An 18,766-nucleotide genomic window follows, 5' to 3' on the forward strand; every position below is an offset into this window, starting at 1 on the left:
GGATCAATGGCGTGTGCCACCACGCCCGGCTACAGTATAGTTCTTCTTTAACAGTGCTTCCTTACTGCCTCTTTGTCCCACAGGGATGTAGATCTCTCTGATTTGTATTCTAGGTACCTTAAATTATTTGGACTCCCACAGTCTGTCCTCTTGGAACTAGGTGTCCTTTTCTGTGTCTTTCTTTCCTTTTCTTTTTCCTTCCTCTGAGATGGGGGGGGTCCCATCATACTGTGTAGACTTGGATTCCTTGGGGCATGCTGTATAGACCAGACTGGCCTCAAACTCATAGACATCCACCTGCCTCTGTCCCCTGAGTGATGGGGGAAAGGCCCTTGCCACCAAGCCTGGCTTACGTGGCTATTTTGAGCATTAAATTTGTAAACAAATAAATGTGTTGCTTCATCTCAGGAAACTGCTTCTGTTTCTGCACTCCTCTTTATCACTGCAGAGTAAGGGAAAAGGCGTAATGGACAGAATAAGCCGGAGGTGCATGCAGAATTGTGACACCGTGTGACGGTGCAGTTGTAAGGAGCATTTTATGGGTTTATATATAGATACTGGTAGACTGGGTACACAGGTCAGTTGGTAGGGAGCTTGTTTAGCTTATGCAAAGCCCTGAATCCCATCCTCAGTGTTGCCTAAATCAGGTATAGTGGAGCACATCTGTAATCCCAACAAATGAGACATGAAAGTAGGAGATTCACAAGTTCAAGGGCATCCTTGGAGTTCAAGACTAGCCTGGAATACATAAGACCCCGTCTCAAAAAAGGGAGGGTGACTTGGGGGAGAACAGAGAGGTGGTTAAGAGCACTGGCTGCTCTTCCACAGGTCTCAAGTTTATTTCCAGCACCAGTCTGTGACTCCAGTTCCAGGTGATCCAAAACCCTCTTCTGGCCTCTAAGGGCAGTGGACACACATGGTATACAGACATAATCTCAAGCAGACATTCGTACACATAAAACAAAAATAAGTGAAATCTTTTAAAAATAAAGGAAATGTTGGCCAAAGTATCTAGAACCAAATATGAGGGAAAGATTATTCTCTTACCTACCAAAACAACTCCCTGTTCATTTAACCACTTGTAAATACAATGATAATGTCTGAGTGGAGGAGACTAGAAAAGTACATTCTGACTTTCTCTATATGTAGTTGTGTCAACCAATACGTATTAAATGAGCTAAATGATGTGGGCTGTGATATGCCAGAAATATGAATTCACACCACTTTAAAGCAAAGAAGACAGACATGGTAAGACATGCTTGTAAGTCCAGGACTTTAGAGGAAGACGCAGGATATGGCTGACCATGATGACATACTCCTTTAATGCACATACTCTTGGGTCAAAGGCAGGTGGATCTCTGTGAATTCAAGGCCACCCTAATCTATTCAGCAAATTCCAGGCCAGGCAGGATTGCCTAGTGAAAACTTTACTCAAAAAAATTAAAATTCCAATGTAAGACTTTATAAAAATTCCAGGTTACTGTTAACTACACAGTGAGTTCAAGGCCAGCCAGGTAGTCCTGGTCACCTGATACCATGGCTCAACCAACCAACCAACAAACAAACACCTGAATCTACTTTAGTGACCTCACCATACTGGCCTATCACTGACATTCTGAGGCCACATGCTAAGGTGGTAAAGTGTGCTAGTGTTTTCAAACCCAACAACGTGAAAAGGAAAAAAAAAAAAAGACATCAGAGACTACACCTGGACCCCTGAATTCGGTTTCGCATTCGTGAAATGCAAAGAACAGCATTGTTATAGGATCAAGTGCTGCTGACTCACAAAGGACTCGGAAGACTGCTGGCACAGAAATCCCTCAGCAAATGTTATCATGGCTCATCTCTAGAACTGGGGGTGGGGGGCCGCGGGGGGGATCTAACGCTGGGAGTTTTACTGCATTTCCCAGGCTGGCCCTGAGCACCTGAGCTCCAGCTATCCTCCTACCTCCATGTCCCAAGCAGTTAGGACTGCAGCTGCTGGTCTCCAGACCTGTGTATGGGATCCAGATCTCTATCACAAGCAAGCAAGGTGGACAGACTAGAACGTGTCAAGCTAGGGCTATGTTGTAAATTGTGTAACTGGTATCAATCATGGGCTCGGTTATTTTCGTCAGTGTCCTAAGGTGAGGGCCAGTATAGGAACAATGTCTACACACCCATATCCACACCAGCATCTGAATGACCAACTCTTAAAAATGATGTAGAGAGTCAGGTGGTAGTGGCGCACACCTTTAATCCCAGCACTCGGGAGGCAGAAGCAGGCGGATTTCTGAGTTCGAGGCCAGCCTGGTCTACAGAGTGAGTTCCAGGACAGCCAGGGCTACACAGAGAAACCCTGTTTTGAAAAAAAAATGATGCAGGGGGTCTTCTAACATAGGAATAAACACAACATGGTATAGATACACTTTCGAATGTATAGCCTTAAAAAGGAAGGGAATTCTGACATGCGATGATACGGATGAATCTTTTTTTTTTTCCTTTTTTGTAGTAACAGATCCTATGAGGTTTGTAGGCTCACACTCAAGACAACAGAGGAATGGTGGGTGTTGGGATGGAAAGAAGGGGAAGAATAGGGAGCTGGTGTTTAATAGGAACAGTTCTGTTTTATAATGAAAAACACCTAGAAATGGATGCTGGTAATGTTTACAACGTGCCATGATTGTGCTTCCTGCTACCGAACTGTATACTTACGTGGTAAGTGTTGTTGCACTTTGGCACAACTTGAAAGAATTTAAAGAGATCTGGCCATGCCTTTTTCTCCAAGCAACAGCAACTGTTCTGAGAAACCACACCCATTATGGACGCAGCTGCATCACCTTTTATTGACCTTTTATCTCCTTGTTCACAGTGACAACTAAGATTATCTCTTTGCTCACAGTGACAACTTAGACTAACTCCACCAAGACTCTCTGAAGCACATGATTCTGACACCCACACATTTCCTCCCTCTGTAATTTTAAGGCATCGTGAATCACATCATTTTAGTCAGATGGTGTCCTTAATGATGGATTCTGCTCTCTGCTGCTGGTGGATGGATTTCCCCAGACCTCCTCCGCGGTGTATCTGACATCACTTCCCCAGAGACGCCAGGTAGGCATACCAGAACAGAGCTGCCATGTTGGCAAAGAGCACCCGGAACTGCCAAGAGAACAATCATTAAGTCCTGAGTGGGAATCCGGACCACATCCCTCACACATTAGTCACCCAAGATGGAATTTATCCCTTCAATTATTTGCTGTTTGATCTACCTTACCTTCCCACTACTGAATGCCCAGAGCCTTTAGTGTGTAACAAGGTTTGTTAGAGTTCAGCAGAGGTAGGAGTAGAAATCACCCTCTCCTAACAATGTTCCTTGTGACTTGGGATCAGCCTAGCCCACCACCACCCCAGTGCCTGCTCCAATCATCCAGAGTTAACCTGCCTGAAAGCACCTTCAGTCAGGCGCTCTCTCTTCTAGGCACACAGCTCTGTGACAATAACAATCTCTCCCTAGCTTGATAATTATGAGTCTTTGGCACTGGAGCACAAGGTAGTGCTTAACAATACTTGACGCATAACTTCCTTGTCCCTCAAGCACTCCTGTGCAACTGTCTAAAACTAAAACCTTAAGCCTAACCTCATACCCCTGCTTTGAAGCAGTTTTCTAGCCTCCCCACTCCTCGACTCACCAACCCCTCTGTATCTTTCCAGGATGCCTTTTAGGGTCTGTCATCTTTGTGTAGATTCCAGTACTATGAGCAAAACAGTACCAGGCTCATAACTAAGAGGGTTCCCTATTTAACCTTATTTAAGAGGGTTTTCTTCTTCTTCTTCTTCTTCTTCTTCTTCTTCTTCTTCTTCTTCTTCTTCTTCTTCTTCTTCTTCTTCTTCTTTTAGACTTATTTATTTATTATATGTAAGTACACTGTAGCTGTCTTCAGACACACCAGAAGAGGGAGTCAGATCTTGTTACGGATGGTTGTGAGCCACCATGTGGTTGCTGGGATTTGAACTAAGGACCTTTGGAAGAGCAGTCGGGTGCTCTTACCTGCTGAGCCATCTCACCAGCCCCCGAGGGTTTTCTTCTTAACACAGAAATTTATTTTCTTCCAAATACCTAACTTGCTTCTCTGCTCAGACCGAGAGGAGAAAGGCCAAGCAGTTTTGACCATACATATCAACTCTCTGAAGTCACAGAGAAAGAGCACCCACCTAAGCATAATTCTGTACTCACCCAGTGAGCCCCATTCTCTCACCCTCCTAAGATGGCTCTGGGGGACCTTCTTTCTGGACCTGAATGTCCACCCATTTCAGAGGCAGCTATATCTGTACATAACATAGTTTTGGGTTTGTTTGTTTGTTTGGTTGGTTGGTTGGTTGGTTTGGAGACAGGGTTTCTCTGTGTAGCCCTGGCTATCCTGGAACTCACTCTGTAGACCAGGCTGGCCTTGAACTCAGAGCTCCACCTGCCTCTGCCTCTGCCTCCCAGCTGCTGAGATTACAGATGTGCGCCATCACACCCAGCTTTATAACATAGTTTTGTAACCATGACATTATTTCCTGACCTCAAGACCTCTCTATCAGCCTGGAATTCCTGGTCCTCCTGCCTCTGCCTCCAGAGTGATGGATTACAGGCACCAGCATGCTTGCCTTGAGCTGTGAAGTGTGTGCTTCCCACACACTCTTTAAGTCAGAGCAATCTGGCTTTGGCTCCTAATCCATCCCAATATGGCTCTTAGGAAGGCCACTGGTAAGTTTACTTCAAGTTGGACCTCTGCTTGGGAGGGTTTGGGGAGGGGGTGAAGGTTAAATTCCTTCTATTTCTGCTATGGTTGACCAGCCCTTTGTTCTATCTGAAATGCTTGCTTGTTTTTTCCTACTTTGTGGTCTATGTGATACATGTATGCATATACGAATGTGGGTGGTCTTGGTGTGTGCTTGTTAAGTAATATTTATGAAGTGAGGCATATGGATAAGTACTATATTGTGTGGTATAAAATGAGGCCTGTGTATAGAATGATGTGTATATGTGTCCACTCATTCATTCATTCTCTCTCTCTCCCTGTGCCACTGTGTGTATGTGTGCATAATGTGGTCTGTGTATAGAGTGTAGTCTACATAGTATGTATGTTTATGGTATAAATGTTTATGTGTGTGCACACTGGCCAAGTTCCCTCTTCTTTTACCCCATGGGAGTCCTTTGCTGACCCTACTGTGTTCCTCCTTCAGTGGCCCCTTAGTCTGTGAGCTTCCTATAGAGAAGCTGTTTAACACAGCACAGAAGAGGACTAAGTTCCTGGAATAGACTAGGATTGCTGCCAAAGACAGACCTGTTTAGAAGAACAGCCCTGGTTGGCAACTTGGGTATCAATGCTCTCACCTTTTTTTTTTTCTTTAGTGTGTGCAGACCTAGCTCCTGGGTCTGGAACTTGGCAGAGGTACCTACTACCAATTCTTGGAAGAACTGTGCGGGTTCCCTGGGCAGAATCAGACCCAGAGCCAGAAGAAGAATGCCCTTAGAGAAGGAAAAGGCTGCATCTCGGACGGCCTTTCCCCCTTAGGTTCAGCAGGATCCTGCCACCCACTGTGCAGACTTACTGGGACTGTGAACCCTTCCAGTTGCAGGGAGGTCTTAGGGAAACATAGGGGATGGGCCTGGCACAAGGACAGTTGTACAGAGCAGCCTGAAGCAGTGCACACATGATAGTATCTGCAGAACACCTAACCAATGGGCACTGCCCATTCTCCTGTGCTCTACACTGTACAACGCTGAACCAATGGGCACTGCCCACTCTCCTGTGCTCTGCACTGTACAATGCTGAACCAATGGGTACTGCCCACTCTCCTGCACTCTGTACTATACAATGCTGATCCAATGGGTACTGCCCACTCTCCTGTCTTCTGCACTGTACAACGCTGAACCAATGGGCACTACCCACTCTCCTGCACTCTGCACTGTACAACGCTGAACCAATAGGTACTTGGTTCTAATAGCAATAGCAACAGCTTCTCCTGTGCTCTGCACTGTACAAGGCCAACAGCTTCACTCATCCTTCAGCAGGCAGTTTCCTCAGCAGCATCTCTGTGTCTATAAGCATTGCAGTTCTCCCGGTTACCTCCAAGGGGCCTTCTCTTTGACCAGCCCTTTGAAGACCCTGCTCCATGCCATGGTCTTTCCTGTTTACCTGCTCCACTGCATTTGACTGTTATATCTGCCTGTTCAGCTAAAGCTGAAGCAACCCAGACTAGAAAACGCTAGGATGAAACAGCTGCTTGGGAGTCTCTGTGCAGTTTTCCAGCTCTGAATCTAGAGCTCACGGACAGTGATCAGGGATGATAGACCAGACCTCCAGAGATGGGTGACAACGTAGCTTGAGAGTACTACCATTTGTTAGAAAAAAGTGACAAAGGCCTTCAGTGGAGACAAGCCAGCCTCACCTGCAGGGGCACATAGTTGATGTTAATGAACTGCAAAGGTGTCCACATCCTCCAGTTCATTTGCAGTGCAGGCCAGAAGCCACTCCTCATCTTGGCAACAAAGACACTGACGTTTTTCCCCTGCAGGGAAGGGAAGGGAGTCTGTGAGCAGTCCCTCCACCCATAGCAACTGTAGTGTGGCCCCTCCACCCATAGCAACTGTAGTGTGGCCCCTCCACCCATAGCAACTGTAGTGTGGCCCCTCCATCCATAGCAACTGTAGTGTGGGCCCTCCATCCATAGCAACTGTAATGTGGCCCTTCCATCCATAGCAATTGTAGTGTGGTACCCTGACCTTGACAATGAATTGTAGAACCTGTACTATGTTTGAAAACACACCTGCACTTACTACTCTGCAGCTAAAAGGAGTCAACTGTCCTGGTGGAAAATCTTCAGTGATAACAGCTCAGGGACACGCTGCCTCCCATACTGGGTGGAGTCTGTCCCCATCAGCTCCTTATAGCTATCTGATGATGATTTGTGCTGTGGCTTCCTACAGTAACTGTCAAAGATGCTTACTTTCCCGTCAAAACTTATCAGATTTTAAGAGAGGACCCCCAAATAAATGCTATCTGAAAGAATGAATGTATTAAGAGCAACCACACTGAAAATGGATAGAAGCACCTGCTTTTTGCCACAGTTATTTTTTGAAAACTGTAAAATTATGGAAATTAAAATAATCTATAAACAATAGTAAAAAAAAAACAAAACAAAATGAAAGTAGTACAAAAACCAAATCAACATGCAATGAAACTGAAACCCCAGAAAAAGAACTGAGTCTAACTAATGGCCTGTATTTATGAAAGTGAGAACATGATAAAATTATTTTGGAACACCGAGGATTACAGTAAGTGGGAGACAATAAGCGATATAAGTGGAAAAATGGAAACAGAGGTCTACTTCCCTGGTAAACAAATATAAAACTCAAAAGACAGAAGAGGAAAGTATAAATTACTTTTCTTGGACTCTTATCAAGACGCATCAAACAAGAGCTAGAATGCTGAGAGCCAGGCCAACTAGGTTTCCCTGAGGTCCTGAAGTATGGAGAAGGAACACAGTTCTTTCTCTAAAACCAGGAATAAGCCAAACAGAACCAGAAATGGCCTGGGGCCAGGGCCTCTGAGGAGCTTCAGAACCTTAGAAACCAACTCTTCCCACCTAAAGGAGCTCTGGTTATCAGTCCCAAGGCTGCTATGAGCTCTGTTCATGACACTGTCTCACCCCCACCAAAACCTGTATATAAGATGCTGTAATTTTAATAAATTTATTTGCATGAGCCATCAGTTTATGAATGACCTCCTGGTCCTAATTTTCCTATCTTCTTTATTTCACAACCCCATACCTCCTACTTCAGACCCTGTTCCTGAAGAATAGCCTGCTGGTCCAGGTCACTGAAGATGGTCCAGTGGTAAAAAAGCACCGACTCTCTCCCAGAGAATCCCAGTTTGATTCCCAGCTCCTATATGGAGGCTCACAACTGTCTATAACTCCAGTTCCAAAGGATCCAATGCCCTCTTCTAACATTCATGGGCACCAAGCAAGCTGCTGCCCAGACATACATGCAGACTAGAAAAAAAAAAAAAAGATGTACCACACAATCACTAGAAAGTAGTATTAAGAATATTTATATTATCTTTCCATCATAAAATCCAAAGAGAAAAAGAGTACCAGAGTTGATTATGAAGTTTTAAAACTTCTGTACGGAAACACAGGCACATGTGCACGCACACACATACAAGCTTTTTTTTATACAAGTTTACACATTACCTTTACATAGACATCTCATTTTATGTAATAGTTTGAAACACCTAAAAAATGGAAAACTGATTTGATACTTGTACTTGTGAAAAGGACTATTAATCTTAATCTATCCAAATACACAAGTCAGTCTAAGAAAAAAAAAAATGGCACAGAGATGCACATCTGTCATCTCAATACTTGGGAGGCAGAGGCAGGAGGATTGGGAGTGTAAGTCCAGCCTGGGATACACAGCAAATTCAAGGCCAACCTGGGTTACATGAAACCCTGTCTCAAAGATTATCTTTCCACGAAAGAATAAAAAGTGAAAACCGGGCTGGAGAGATGGCTCAGTGGGTAAGAGCACCCGACTGCTCTTCCGAAGGTCCAGAGTTCAAATCCCAGCAACCACATGGTGGCTCACAACCACCCATAATGAGAGCTGACACCCTCTCCTGGTGCATCTGAAGACAGCTACAGTGTACTTAGATATAATAATAAATAAATCTTTAAAAAAAAAAAAAAGTGAAAACCACTAATATAAAGAAGCAAAGTTCATGGAATACACAGCATTTGGCATATAAAAATATCTGATCTTACAAATAAAGGGATAAAAACAAACAAGCAAGCAAAGGTATATTCACCTGATAGTTACAAAGTCTCGGCAAAGGATTTTTGCAACATCTCAGGCTACCTCAAGAGTTTTACAGCACAGCCGGGCATGGTGGCACATGCCTTTAGTCCCAGCACTTGGGAGGCAGAGGCAGGTGGATTTCTAAGTTCGAGGCCAGCCTGGTCTACAGAGGGAGTTCCAGGACAGCCAGGGCTATACAGAGAAACCCTGTCTCGAAAAACCAAAAAAAAAAAAAAAAAGATTTTTACAGCACAGGTCTCTTTGGCAAAGCCTATACACATCCTTTCTCAGAATCATGTGTTAGTGAACTTTTTATATTTTTATTTATTTAGGTTATTTATTTATTTATTTAAGTACACTGTAGCTGTCTTCAGACACTCCAGAAGAGGGCATCAGATTTCATTATGGATGGTTGTGAGCCACTATGTGGTTGCCAGGATTTGAACTCAGGACCTTAGGAAGAGCAGTCAGCGCTCTTCCTAACCGCTGAGCCATCTCACCAGGCCTTATTTAGGTTTTAGAGACAGGATCTCACCTGGTACTCTAGGGGAACCTTGAACTTGTGGCAATTTTCCTTTCTCAGCCTCTTGAGTATGGCAATCATAGGCACAAGCCACCAAGCTTGGCTTAGAACCATATTAGTATATACAACATACAAGTTAAAAGAAAAAAAACTATAGTAAAAGTTATGGCAGTATCTGGAAGTCAGTCGATGACAGAGTAGCGTATATGCCTCCTGGAGAGCAGAAGTGGAGCTGAGACACCTAAGGGCAGTTCCACAACACATACAACAACCACTACATGGATTATGAGGCTCATAATCTTTACTAAGGACAGACAGGTTCCATTAAGACTCCTGTGCTCATACTTACATGGAAAACATGAAAACCGAAAGTTGAGGTAAAAGGTACTTGCTGTTCAGCCTGATGACCTGAGTTCAATCCCTGAGGCCCACATGGTTGAAGGAAACCAACAACTCCTACAGGCTGTCCTCTGGTCTCTACATACATCCTGCAGTCCATGCACGACAACACACAGACACACAGAGAAAACAGGGAAACACCGTTTGCTGAACAGGACAGCATTATTGTACACATCGACTCATAGGAGCTTACACTCCATGTGTAAGACCCAAACAAGGCCGAGCCAGGAAACCCCAGTATGGATAGGGGAGAGGTTTGGAAAGTCTTCCCCTCAGCTGAGGCACTCCTGGAGATGTTTCTGGGAAGGAAAGAGTATTTTTTAAAGGGATGCAACCCCCGAGAGACCTATACCCACGCACATACATGCAGCACTAAGTGAACTCAGTAGGTTTAAAAAAAAAAAAAAGATTTTTACAGCACAGGTCTCTTTGGCAAAGCCTATACACATCCTTTCTCAGAATCATGTGTTAGTGAACTTTTTATATTTTTATTTATTTAGGTTATTTATTTATTTATTTAAGTACACTGTAGCTGTCTTCAGACACTCCAGAAGAGGGCATCAGATTTCATTATGGATGGTTGTGAGCCACTATGTGGTTGCCAGGATTTGAACTCAGCATTTTTGGAAGAGCAGTCCATGCTCTTACCTGCTGAGCCATCTCGCCAGCCTTTTAACTAGAGATACAGCACATGCCAGGACAAACACCCACCTCCAGCAAGTTCATGACGAAGAAGAACAGCAGCAGAAAAGTTGGGGCAAAGAACAGGCGATCCAGCAGGAGCCTCTTGACGCTGGCCCAGGGAACCTCAGGAGGGACCAAGTATTCCATGAAGAGGTAGAGGTAGTGACTCAGTGGACCTGTGACAAACAACCTGGACGCCACAGGGGTGTGAGCATCACTGTGGTTCTTTCTACATTTCCATCTCTGGTCCTCACACCAAGATTCACCTTAAGCCCTAAGCCCTCTTTTCTTCCCCCAAAGTATTTACTGACCACACAGATTTATAAAGATATTCTAGGGGGGAAAAACTTTTCTTTCTTTTTTTTTTTGAGTTTTTCAAGACAGGGTTTCTCTGTATAGCTCTGGCTGCCCTGGAACTCACTTTGTAGAACAAGGTGGCCTCAAACTCAGAAATCCACCTGCCTCTGCCTCCCGAGTGCTGGGATTAAAGGCGTGCACCACCACGCCCAGCTAAAAACTTTCTTTCAGTCAGTTTCAGCAAGTCTTTTTGCCCAAAAAGACTGAAGTGACTTCTGCCAGTTCTTCCATTTGGTGAGCAGGGACAGCCATAATGATGGCCCTGGCTGAGGTATATGCTCATCTGCCTCCTATGTGGTCCAGGCATTTATGCCATCTGTCCTCATCTGTGCCCTCCTGATTTAACAGGTTCTGAGAAACAGACAAACATAGCTCAGCTCCCGGAGATTTTCATCAAGCTTTTAAGAAAAAAAAAAAAAAGATTTATTTATTTTATTCATATGAGTACACTGTAGCTGTCTGAAGAGGGCATCAGATTCCATTGCAGATGGTTGTGAGCCTCTATGTGGTTGCTGGGAATTGAACTCAGGACCTCTGGAAGAGCAGTCAATGCTCTTAACCACTGAGCCATCTCTCCAGCCCTTTTATCAAGCTTTTAGGGGAAACTGGCAAGAGAAAACCTGGTATCACCTCTGACTTCCCTAAAGCGCTGATCTCTAGTCCACACTTGGCTCACCTGGGAATGAGCCAAGTCCAGCAGATTGAGTTTCACAAAGTACAGTAATAGAGGGAAGGGCAGGAACCCGGGTCTTTCAATTCTACCAAAGTCTATAAACAAGGTTTTCAATTGGACTTTCTTTTGGCCGCAGTAAGGCAAACAACTGAAGTCTTTAGGAAGCCAAGATCAGTACCTTAACTGATCTTCTTACTTGCCAAAGTATGGGGGATGTGGCTTTTTAAACATTTTAATAAGTGGCCCAAGTTATTATTCTTGGAAGCTTTTGTGGAGTCTGGAGTGAATCTCGGATGGTAGAGTACTTCCCAAGCATGCAAGAGTACTTTGCAAAACAACAAACAGTCCTGGGTTTGATTCCCATCATTGAAAAAAAATCCCAAAAAACAAACAAAAAAACCCCACAAAAGGCCGGGCGTGGTGGTGCACGCCTTTAATCCCAGCACTCGGGAGGCAGAGGCAGGCGGATTTCTGAGTTCAAGGCCAGCCTGGTCTACACCGTGAGTTCCAGGACAGCCAGGGCCACATAGACATGGTGGTGCACATCTATAAACCTAGCACTCAGGAGGCAAGGGGATCAACAGAGTGCAAAGGATATGTGAGGTTCAGACTCTCTTTTATTTACACTCGCATGCATATGCATGTGGGCACATACATGTGCTCGCACACACATACACACACACACCCAGGAATAGTCTTTCTGGTTATTTATTTATTTACTTATTTACTTATTTATTTATTTTGGCTTACGAAAGGGTCTCACTGTGTAGCTCTGGTTGACCTGAAACTCACCACTGAGACCAGGATGGCTTCCCAAGTACTGAGATTAAAGGCATGCACTACTACACCCAACTAAATAACGATGATATGTGAGATCAGTGGTAACCGATACAAAGCCTTGGGTTTAATTCTAATGCCACACATCCACACAAAGTTTGTGCCTTTGTTTGTTTTGGAGACAGGGTTTATCTGTGTAGCCCTGGCTATCCCAGAACTCACTCTGTAGACCAGGCTGGTCTCAAACTCAGAGACTCGTCTGCTTCTGCCTCCCAAGTGCTGGGATTAAAGGTGAGTGCCATCACCTTCCAGCTTTCTCTCGTTTTTCTTTTCTTTTCTTTTTTAATCACTCCAATTGGAAAGATTTGCAAATCATCGAGCCATCTCATTAGTGGTGGCCAAAGAACTCAGGGACGATTTTGTTTTAAAGGCAGATCTCTGTACACAGCATGAGCCAGCCTGGAACTTGTGGCAATACCACTGTCTCTGCCTCTGCCTCCAAAGGACTAAGCTTGAAGTCTTTGTCATCATATTCGACCTCTGATACTTCTTTTTTGTTGTTTTGTTTGAGACAGGGTTTCACTATGTAGCCCAGGTTAGCCTCAAATTCACAGAGATCCACCTGCCTCTGCCTCCTGAATGCTAGAATTAAAGACATGCACCACACTACACCTGCTCTCTGATGCTCCTTAAACAATTATTTTTTTCTTTTTGTTTTTTAATTATATTTTTTGCTTTATATTTCTTCTGCATGGATATTTTGCTTGCAGGTATATCTCTGTGTACCATATATGCGTCTGGGGCCTTACCAGGTCAGAAGTCATCAGACCTCCTGGAACTGGAGTTACAGATGGTTGTGAACTGCATGGGAGCTGGGAATCAAACCTGGGTCCTCTATAAGAGCAGTCAGCACTGCTAGCTGAGCCATCCTCCAGCCTCAGAATTAGGTTTTTTAAACCAACGTATTCCGAAGGGTTAATGCTGGCAGGCAGCTCTCTGTGGTACTTACCCATAAACTAAATATCTGAGAAGCCCACTGACTTCTAGATTTTGAGAATCTTTTTTCCGCTTCTCAATCGTCTGGGCCAGAAGGTTTCCAAGGGCTGACAAAATGCCGCTGTAGAGAAAGAGGCAATCAGAAAATGAGCAGCAGACACAAGGGCCTGTCCCGCATGGCAATAGCCCAGCTGCTGTAAGATCTTGCTGTGTAGAGCTGGGCGTGGTGGTGCACGCCTTTAATCCCAGCACTCGGAGGCAGAGGCAGGCGGATTTCTGAGTTCAAGGCCAGCCTGGTCTACAGAGTGAGTTCCAGGACAGCCAGAGCTATATAGAGAAACCCTGTCTCGAAAAACAAAAACAAAAAACAAAAAAAACAACCAACAACAACAAAAAAAGATCTTGCTATGTAGATCATGGGATGAGTCCCTATTGAAGTAACTTGCTTAGTTAGGTAAAGCCCCAGAAGATAGAGGCACTATGACCTAAAGTCAAAGCCACAGATGAGCACAGTGAGACGTCCACCTGCCAGGTGCCTTCCAACATCCCCACAGCTGCTCCATTGAAGGCATGGGTGTAAAAGGCAATAGGAGGGATCCTCACAAGGACATGTCCATAGTTGACCATGGTCTGTGGGCTGTATTTAAGCAAATAACTCTATGTTGTAGTTTTTTAATAAACATTTGAAACAGGGCAGAGATTCCCCTCTCTCTCTCAAAAAAAAAAAAAAAAAAAAAAACCACTTCTATAGTAGTTGTGTGTAAACTTTACACTCCTTTAGTAAAATTTTAAATTCTCAGTAAGAAGATAGGACCAGTTGCTTCTTAAAAGAATGGGTTTTGTCTTAGTTTCTTTTTTTTTTTTTCCTTTTTTTTGGTTTTTCGAGACAGGGTTTCTCTGTATAGCCCTGGCTGTCCTGGAACTCACTTTGTAGACCAGGCTGGCCTCCAACTCAGAAATCCGCCTGCCTCTGCCTCCCAAGTGCTGGGATTAAAGGCGTGTGCCACCACGCAGGGCTCTTAGTTTCTTTTTATGTTGCAAAAAACCAAAAACCAAACCAAACAAAAAAATGAGACAAAGGCAACTTAAGAGAACAATGGCTTATTTCAGCTCCCAGTTAAAGGTTCAAGTCCATCTAGGCAGAGAAGTCAAGGCAACAGGAGGTTGAAGGATCTCCTCACATCACACCCACAATGAAAAAAGAGAGAAAATGTGTGAGGCTCAGCTAGCTCACTTTTTCCACTTCCAGTCAGACACCAACTAGGAATGGTGGCGCCCCTAGTAGGCAGATCTTCCCAGCTCAACGAAGATAATCAAGATAAGCCCCTCAGGCATGCTTAATTCCTAAATGTTATCAAGTTGACAACTAGCTTTAACCACCACAGCTGTCTTCTAAAAAGCTATAAATCCAAAACTTTTAGTATGGATCATAAGGATCCTCTTGACTTGATCCCTGGTTACCTCTTCCTATCTACTCTCCCTGGTCATTTTCTCCACCAGAGTCCTCTCTTCACCCCTCCGACATTCCCTGCATTCTTCCTCCAGAACTTTTGCACTTTCTGTGCCCTGTAAACAACCGCTTCTCCTCTCTGTGCTTCTGACCAACGTCAACAACCCAGGAGAAATTTCCCTAACTGCTCTAAGTTATACATTTATCTGCCTTTTGCGGGGGTGGGGGTGGGGTGGGAAGATGGACTCGTTCTTCTTAGCTCCGAGAGAAGAAGTCTATGAGCCTGTTCTGATCACAGCAATGTGCCCGCGCACAGGAAGCACTCTGCACACACTTATGGAAAGGCTAAGTTAATACAGAAGCTACAAAACTCACTAATGAAAATGAACAGAAACAAGGATATCTCATTAGGAAATCGAACGAGGTAATTCAAAGGGCAGAGTTCACCAGCGACCGTACCTGGGTTGCTCAGGGTTAGAATGTGTCCCTGACTCGCGGGTCTTCACAACACTCAGACTGCAAAGGCTAACTAATGATTGGGGCCCAACACACAAACAGCACTTACTGGCTAAGCAGAATGGGGTCGCACCTTAAGGAAGAACTCTGCCTTCCTCCACAGCAGTGGTTCTCAACCTTCTTATCGCTGTGACCCTTTAATAATACAGTTAGTTCCTCATGGTGTGGTCACCCCAACCATAAAATTACTTTCACTGCTACTTCTAAACTGCAATGCTGCTACTGTTGTGAATCGTAACATAAATATCTGATATACAGGGTATCTGATACGTGACCCCCTGTGCAAAGGTCGTTCAACCTTTAAGGGGTTCCCGACGTACAGGCTGAGATCCACTGCTGCTCCGGCAGTATCTGAGCTGCTTGGTCTGCTGACGCCCCCTCTCTTACCCTCCCCTGCAGGAGAGTCTCCCCTGTCGGCACCCCTCCTTTTCACCCCACTTCCCAGTAGGCACCCACCTGCTGACTGCTTTGGTGAGCACCGGGTAGAGCTTTAGGAGCAGCAAGTATTGGGCGAGCGCTCGCTTGGGAAGCGATCCGAGCTCGGATTCCACCCGCAGCCTGGACACCGCAGGTGCCATCGCGGTCCGGATATCTGAGTCGCCCCGGGCGCCCACCCAACAGCTAGGCAGTCGGGCACCCGGCCCGGGACACGGGGCACAGGGCGGGGACGGCCTGACATTTTCTGCCCTTCCTCGGCCCTCAGTGAGCTCGGCCGTCCCGCCACGCGCGCGGCGAGCTAGCGCACTCTTTTCCCCCGGTCCCTGCGACCCACCCTCCGTGCTCGGCGGAGGATTGGAGAGCCGAGGGGCGGAGCGGGGCGGGGCGGGGCGGGGCGATGGGGGGCGGACCCCGGCTAGGTCCATCTGAGGCCGCTCCTTCTCATTGGCCGAAGCGGTAGCCTCGCGAGAGCACGTGGAGAGCGCGCCAAATTCTCCCCGGAGCCTGACGGAGCTTTGCAGGGTCGCGATGGTCCTCAGGAACAGTGGACGGAGGCACCCCGAGCCGGGCGCGGACGGCGAAGGCAGCCGGTGAGAGCCGGTGTCCTGCTGCCAAGGCGCTGGCGGTAGCCGCGGCCGGAGCAAGCTTGGGCGGGCGCCGTGTCCAGGGGTTCAGGGTGGGGAAAGCAGCGGGCCTGGCGCGCGGCGCGGTGGACCGGGCGGGCTCCCGTCTTCGCCCTGTGTGGTTTCTGTAGTTTTTCTTGAGATGCTAACTCAACTCCGTGGCCCAGCCTGCTTCTCTAGAAATATCTGTGCCTGTCGTGTGACTTGACTAGGGGTGAACATCTATTCTCATCAGACAAGAAGGGAACGGGGAAAGTAAAGGAAGATTCTGTCTAGACCAGCTCGGCGAAGTAAACCAATTTATTGGGATTAAAGAAGCATCCGTTACCCGTGGGCAGCTGCGCCACCAAAAGCCGAAACCCTTACGCATCACATCAGCAAGAGATACTAGAGTATGGTGACAAACGAAACTGATGTGGATATCGTATATAGAGATTGGTGACACTGTGGCAGAATAAGACTGTGTATCAGAATGTGAGCACTCATTGAGTGGAAGCCCGTTTAGAGCTGAATAGTGATAGTGTTTTCCTATTCTATGTGAAGCCCTGGGTTTGCTGTACAACACCTGCATAGCAGCCAGGGTAATTGACCTGGACCAGTAAGCAGTTGTTCAGTGACAGGTTCCTGAGAGAGTGATGGCCAGGGGGATGAGGTGGAGATGGAGAAGGAGATAAGAACACTCAGGATCAGGAGGTGTCACACAGAGTGATGGCTTATGCAAGCAAGTTTATTAGGAAGTACAGCATCTTTTTTTAATGATTTATTTACTTATTTTATGTATGTGAGTACTCTGTAGTTGTCCTGTCTTCAGACACACCAGTCAGATCACATTGTAAATGGTTGTGAGCCATGTGGTTGCTGGGAATTGAACTCAGGACCTTTGGAAGAGCAGTCAGTGCTCTTAACCACTAAGCCATCTCTCCAGCCCCGAGCCATTTCTTCAAGCCCCCAAGTACAGTGTCTTACATAGAGGTTTTGTGCCTCTATGGAAAGGTGGAGGGGACAGTGTCATAGAGCAGGTAGCAGCCTTGGGACAGATAACCACAGCCCCTTAGGATGGGAAAAGATGATTTCTTAGGATCCGGATCCACAGTGCCCTCAAGGCCCTGGTCCCAGGCTATTCCTTGCTCTACCAAGCTCATTCCTGATTTAGAAAAAGGAGCTATATTCTTTTTCATACATCCAAGCCTCAGTCTAACAGTAACGATAGTTACTGTGTTGACTTCTTCATGTCCATGATGCCATGGAAAGCCACGTGAGGTGGGCAGTACTCATACTGTTATGTTCATGCTAGACTTCAGTTTAGAGATGAGAGATGTGAAGTACTTTATCTACATTCACAACTATTTGATGTGCATATATAAATATACATATTATGTATATTAGATTTTATGCATTATATAATTGTGTTATTACAAATTACATGTGGCATTGTATGTTGGATATATAATATATACTTTATATATTACATGTGTATACGAGGCTAGAAGTGGAATACAGAACCTCACATACTCTACCACTAGGACATATCATCAACTAAGGACGTGCCCTTAGTCATTCAACTTTTCCATGTACTTGAGCAGATGGAAAGTTGTTGTTGCATAAATAAATAAAAGCTTTTAGAAACCTTTTGTTAGCCGGGCGTGGTGGCGCACGCCTTTAATCCCAGCACTCGGGAGGCAGAGGCAGGCAGATTTCTGAGTTCGAGGCCAGCCTGGTCTACAAAGTGAGTTCCAGGACAGCCAAGGCTACACAGAGAAACCCTGTCTCGAAAAACCAAAAAAAAAAAAAAAAAAAAAAAAAAAAAAGAAACCTTTTGTTTTTAAGAATTTGGTTATATTCACACACATACCCTACTCCTCTCAATTCTTCCCAGATATACCCTTTTCCAACTTAGAGACCATATATGTATGTATGTATACTCACGCGCGCGCACACACACACACACATATATATATATATATATATATATATATATATAACCCAATTTGTGCCGCCTGTGTACTCTTAGCAATAGCTTTTAGCTTATGCTCTACGCCCCATGTGCTTTATGTGGATTGGCTGGTGAAATCGTTGAATCAGTCCTGTGAGGTGAACGTGTTTCCTTGAAGCTGTAGGTAGTGATAAAGATTGGGCTTTATATGTAACTGCCTCCATATTCATTGAGTGAGGAACTAGATGGCCCTCTTCATAGGTGCTATCATGAAAATGAACTGAGAATGCATGCTCAGAGCGCTTTCACACTGTCTGAGGTAATCTGTAAGCAGTCGTCTTTGGTACTTTCATCTTTTAGATTTTTGTACTGTGGCTGAATAGAAAGTGAGGTAGACAGCTTAGAGGAACCCGTATTAGGAGGAGGTGGCATCTGGGTAAACAGCTTTGTAGTCTATTTTACCAGCTTACTCATTGGAATGGAATTTAAAGGCCAGGGAGGTTTGAGGTGGGAGTTGCCTTTGTTGTATTTTTCCTAGAAATGCTGGGTTTTGTTGTTGTTGTTGTT

At 45.2% G+C, this 18,766-nt stretch overlaps 2 protein-coding genes across 2 annotated transcripts in view; one reads left to right on the top strand and one right to left on the bottom strand.

The window, feature by feature from the left end:
- Window positions 1–2,798: 2,798 nt before the first annotated feature.
- On the bottom strand, window positions 2,799–15,950 carry Pxmp2 (peroxisomal membrane protein 2). The gene is made up of 5 exons (XM_021163327.3): window positions 15,662–15,950; window positions 13,253–13,360; window positions 10,464–10,626; window positions 6,421–6,540; window positions 2,799–3,141 (listed from the first exon to the last, which is right to left on the bottom strand). Exons 1-5 carry the CDS (start codon window positions 15,781–15,783, stop codon window positions 3,073–3,075), a joined length of 582 nt encoding a protein of 193 aa, XP_021018986.1. The 5' UTR covers window positions 15,784–15,950; the 3' UTR covers window positions 2,799–3,072.
- Window positions 15,951–16,136: 186 nt separating this feature from the next.
- The window catches only part of Pole (DNA polymerase epsilon, catalytic subunit), a 54,528-nt gene continuing 51,898 nt past the window's right edge, over window positions 16,137–18,766 (top strand). The window contains exon 1 of the mRNA XM_021162898.2: window positions 16,137–16,233. Within this exon, the coding sequence (XP_021018557.1) occupies window positions 16,172–16,233 (62 nt within the window). The 5' untranslated portion in view covers window positions 16,137–16,171. The remainder of the gene's footprint in view (window positions 16,234–18,766) is intronic.

Source organism: Mus caroli, unplaced genomic scaffold (assembly GCF_978045245.1).
Source record: "Mus caroli unplaced genomic scaffold, Mus_caroli_1 scaffold_4, whole genome shotgun sequence".
In the NCBI taxonomy this organism is placed as follows: domain Eukaryota; kingdom Metazoa; phylum Chordata; class Mammalia; order Rodentia; family Muridae; genus Mus; species Mus caroli.

Coding starts and splice junctions, on each gene's coding strand:
- Pxmp2 (XM_021163327.3), bottom strand. CDS start 15,783: ATGGCACCTGCGGTGTCCAGGCTGCGGGTGGAATCCGAGCTCGGATCG. Junction 13,361..15,661: donor CTCACCAAAGCAGTCAGCAG/GTGGGTGCCTAC, acceptor CTTTCTCTACAG/CGGCATTTTGTCAGCCCTTG. Junction 6,541..10,463: donor TCGTCATGAACTTGCTGGAG/GTGGGTGTTTGT, acceptor CCTTCCCTGCAG/GGGAAAAACGTCAGTGTCTT.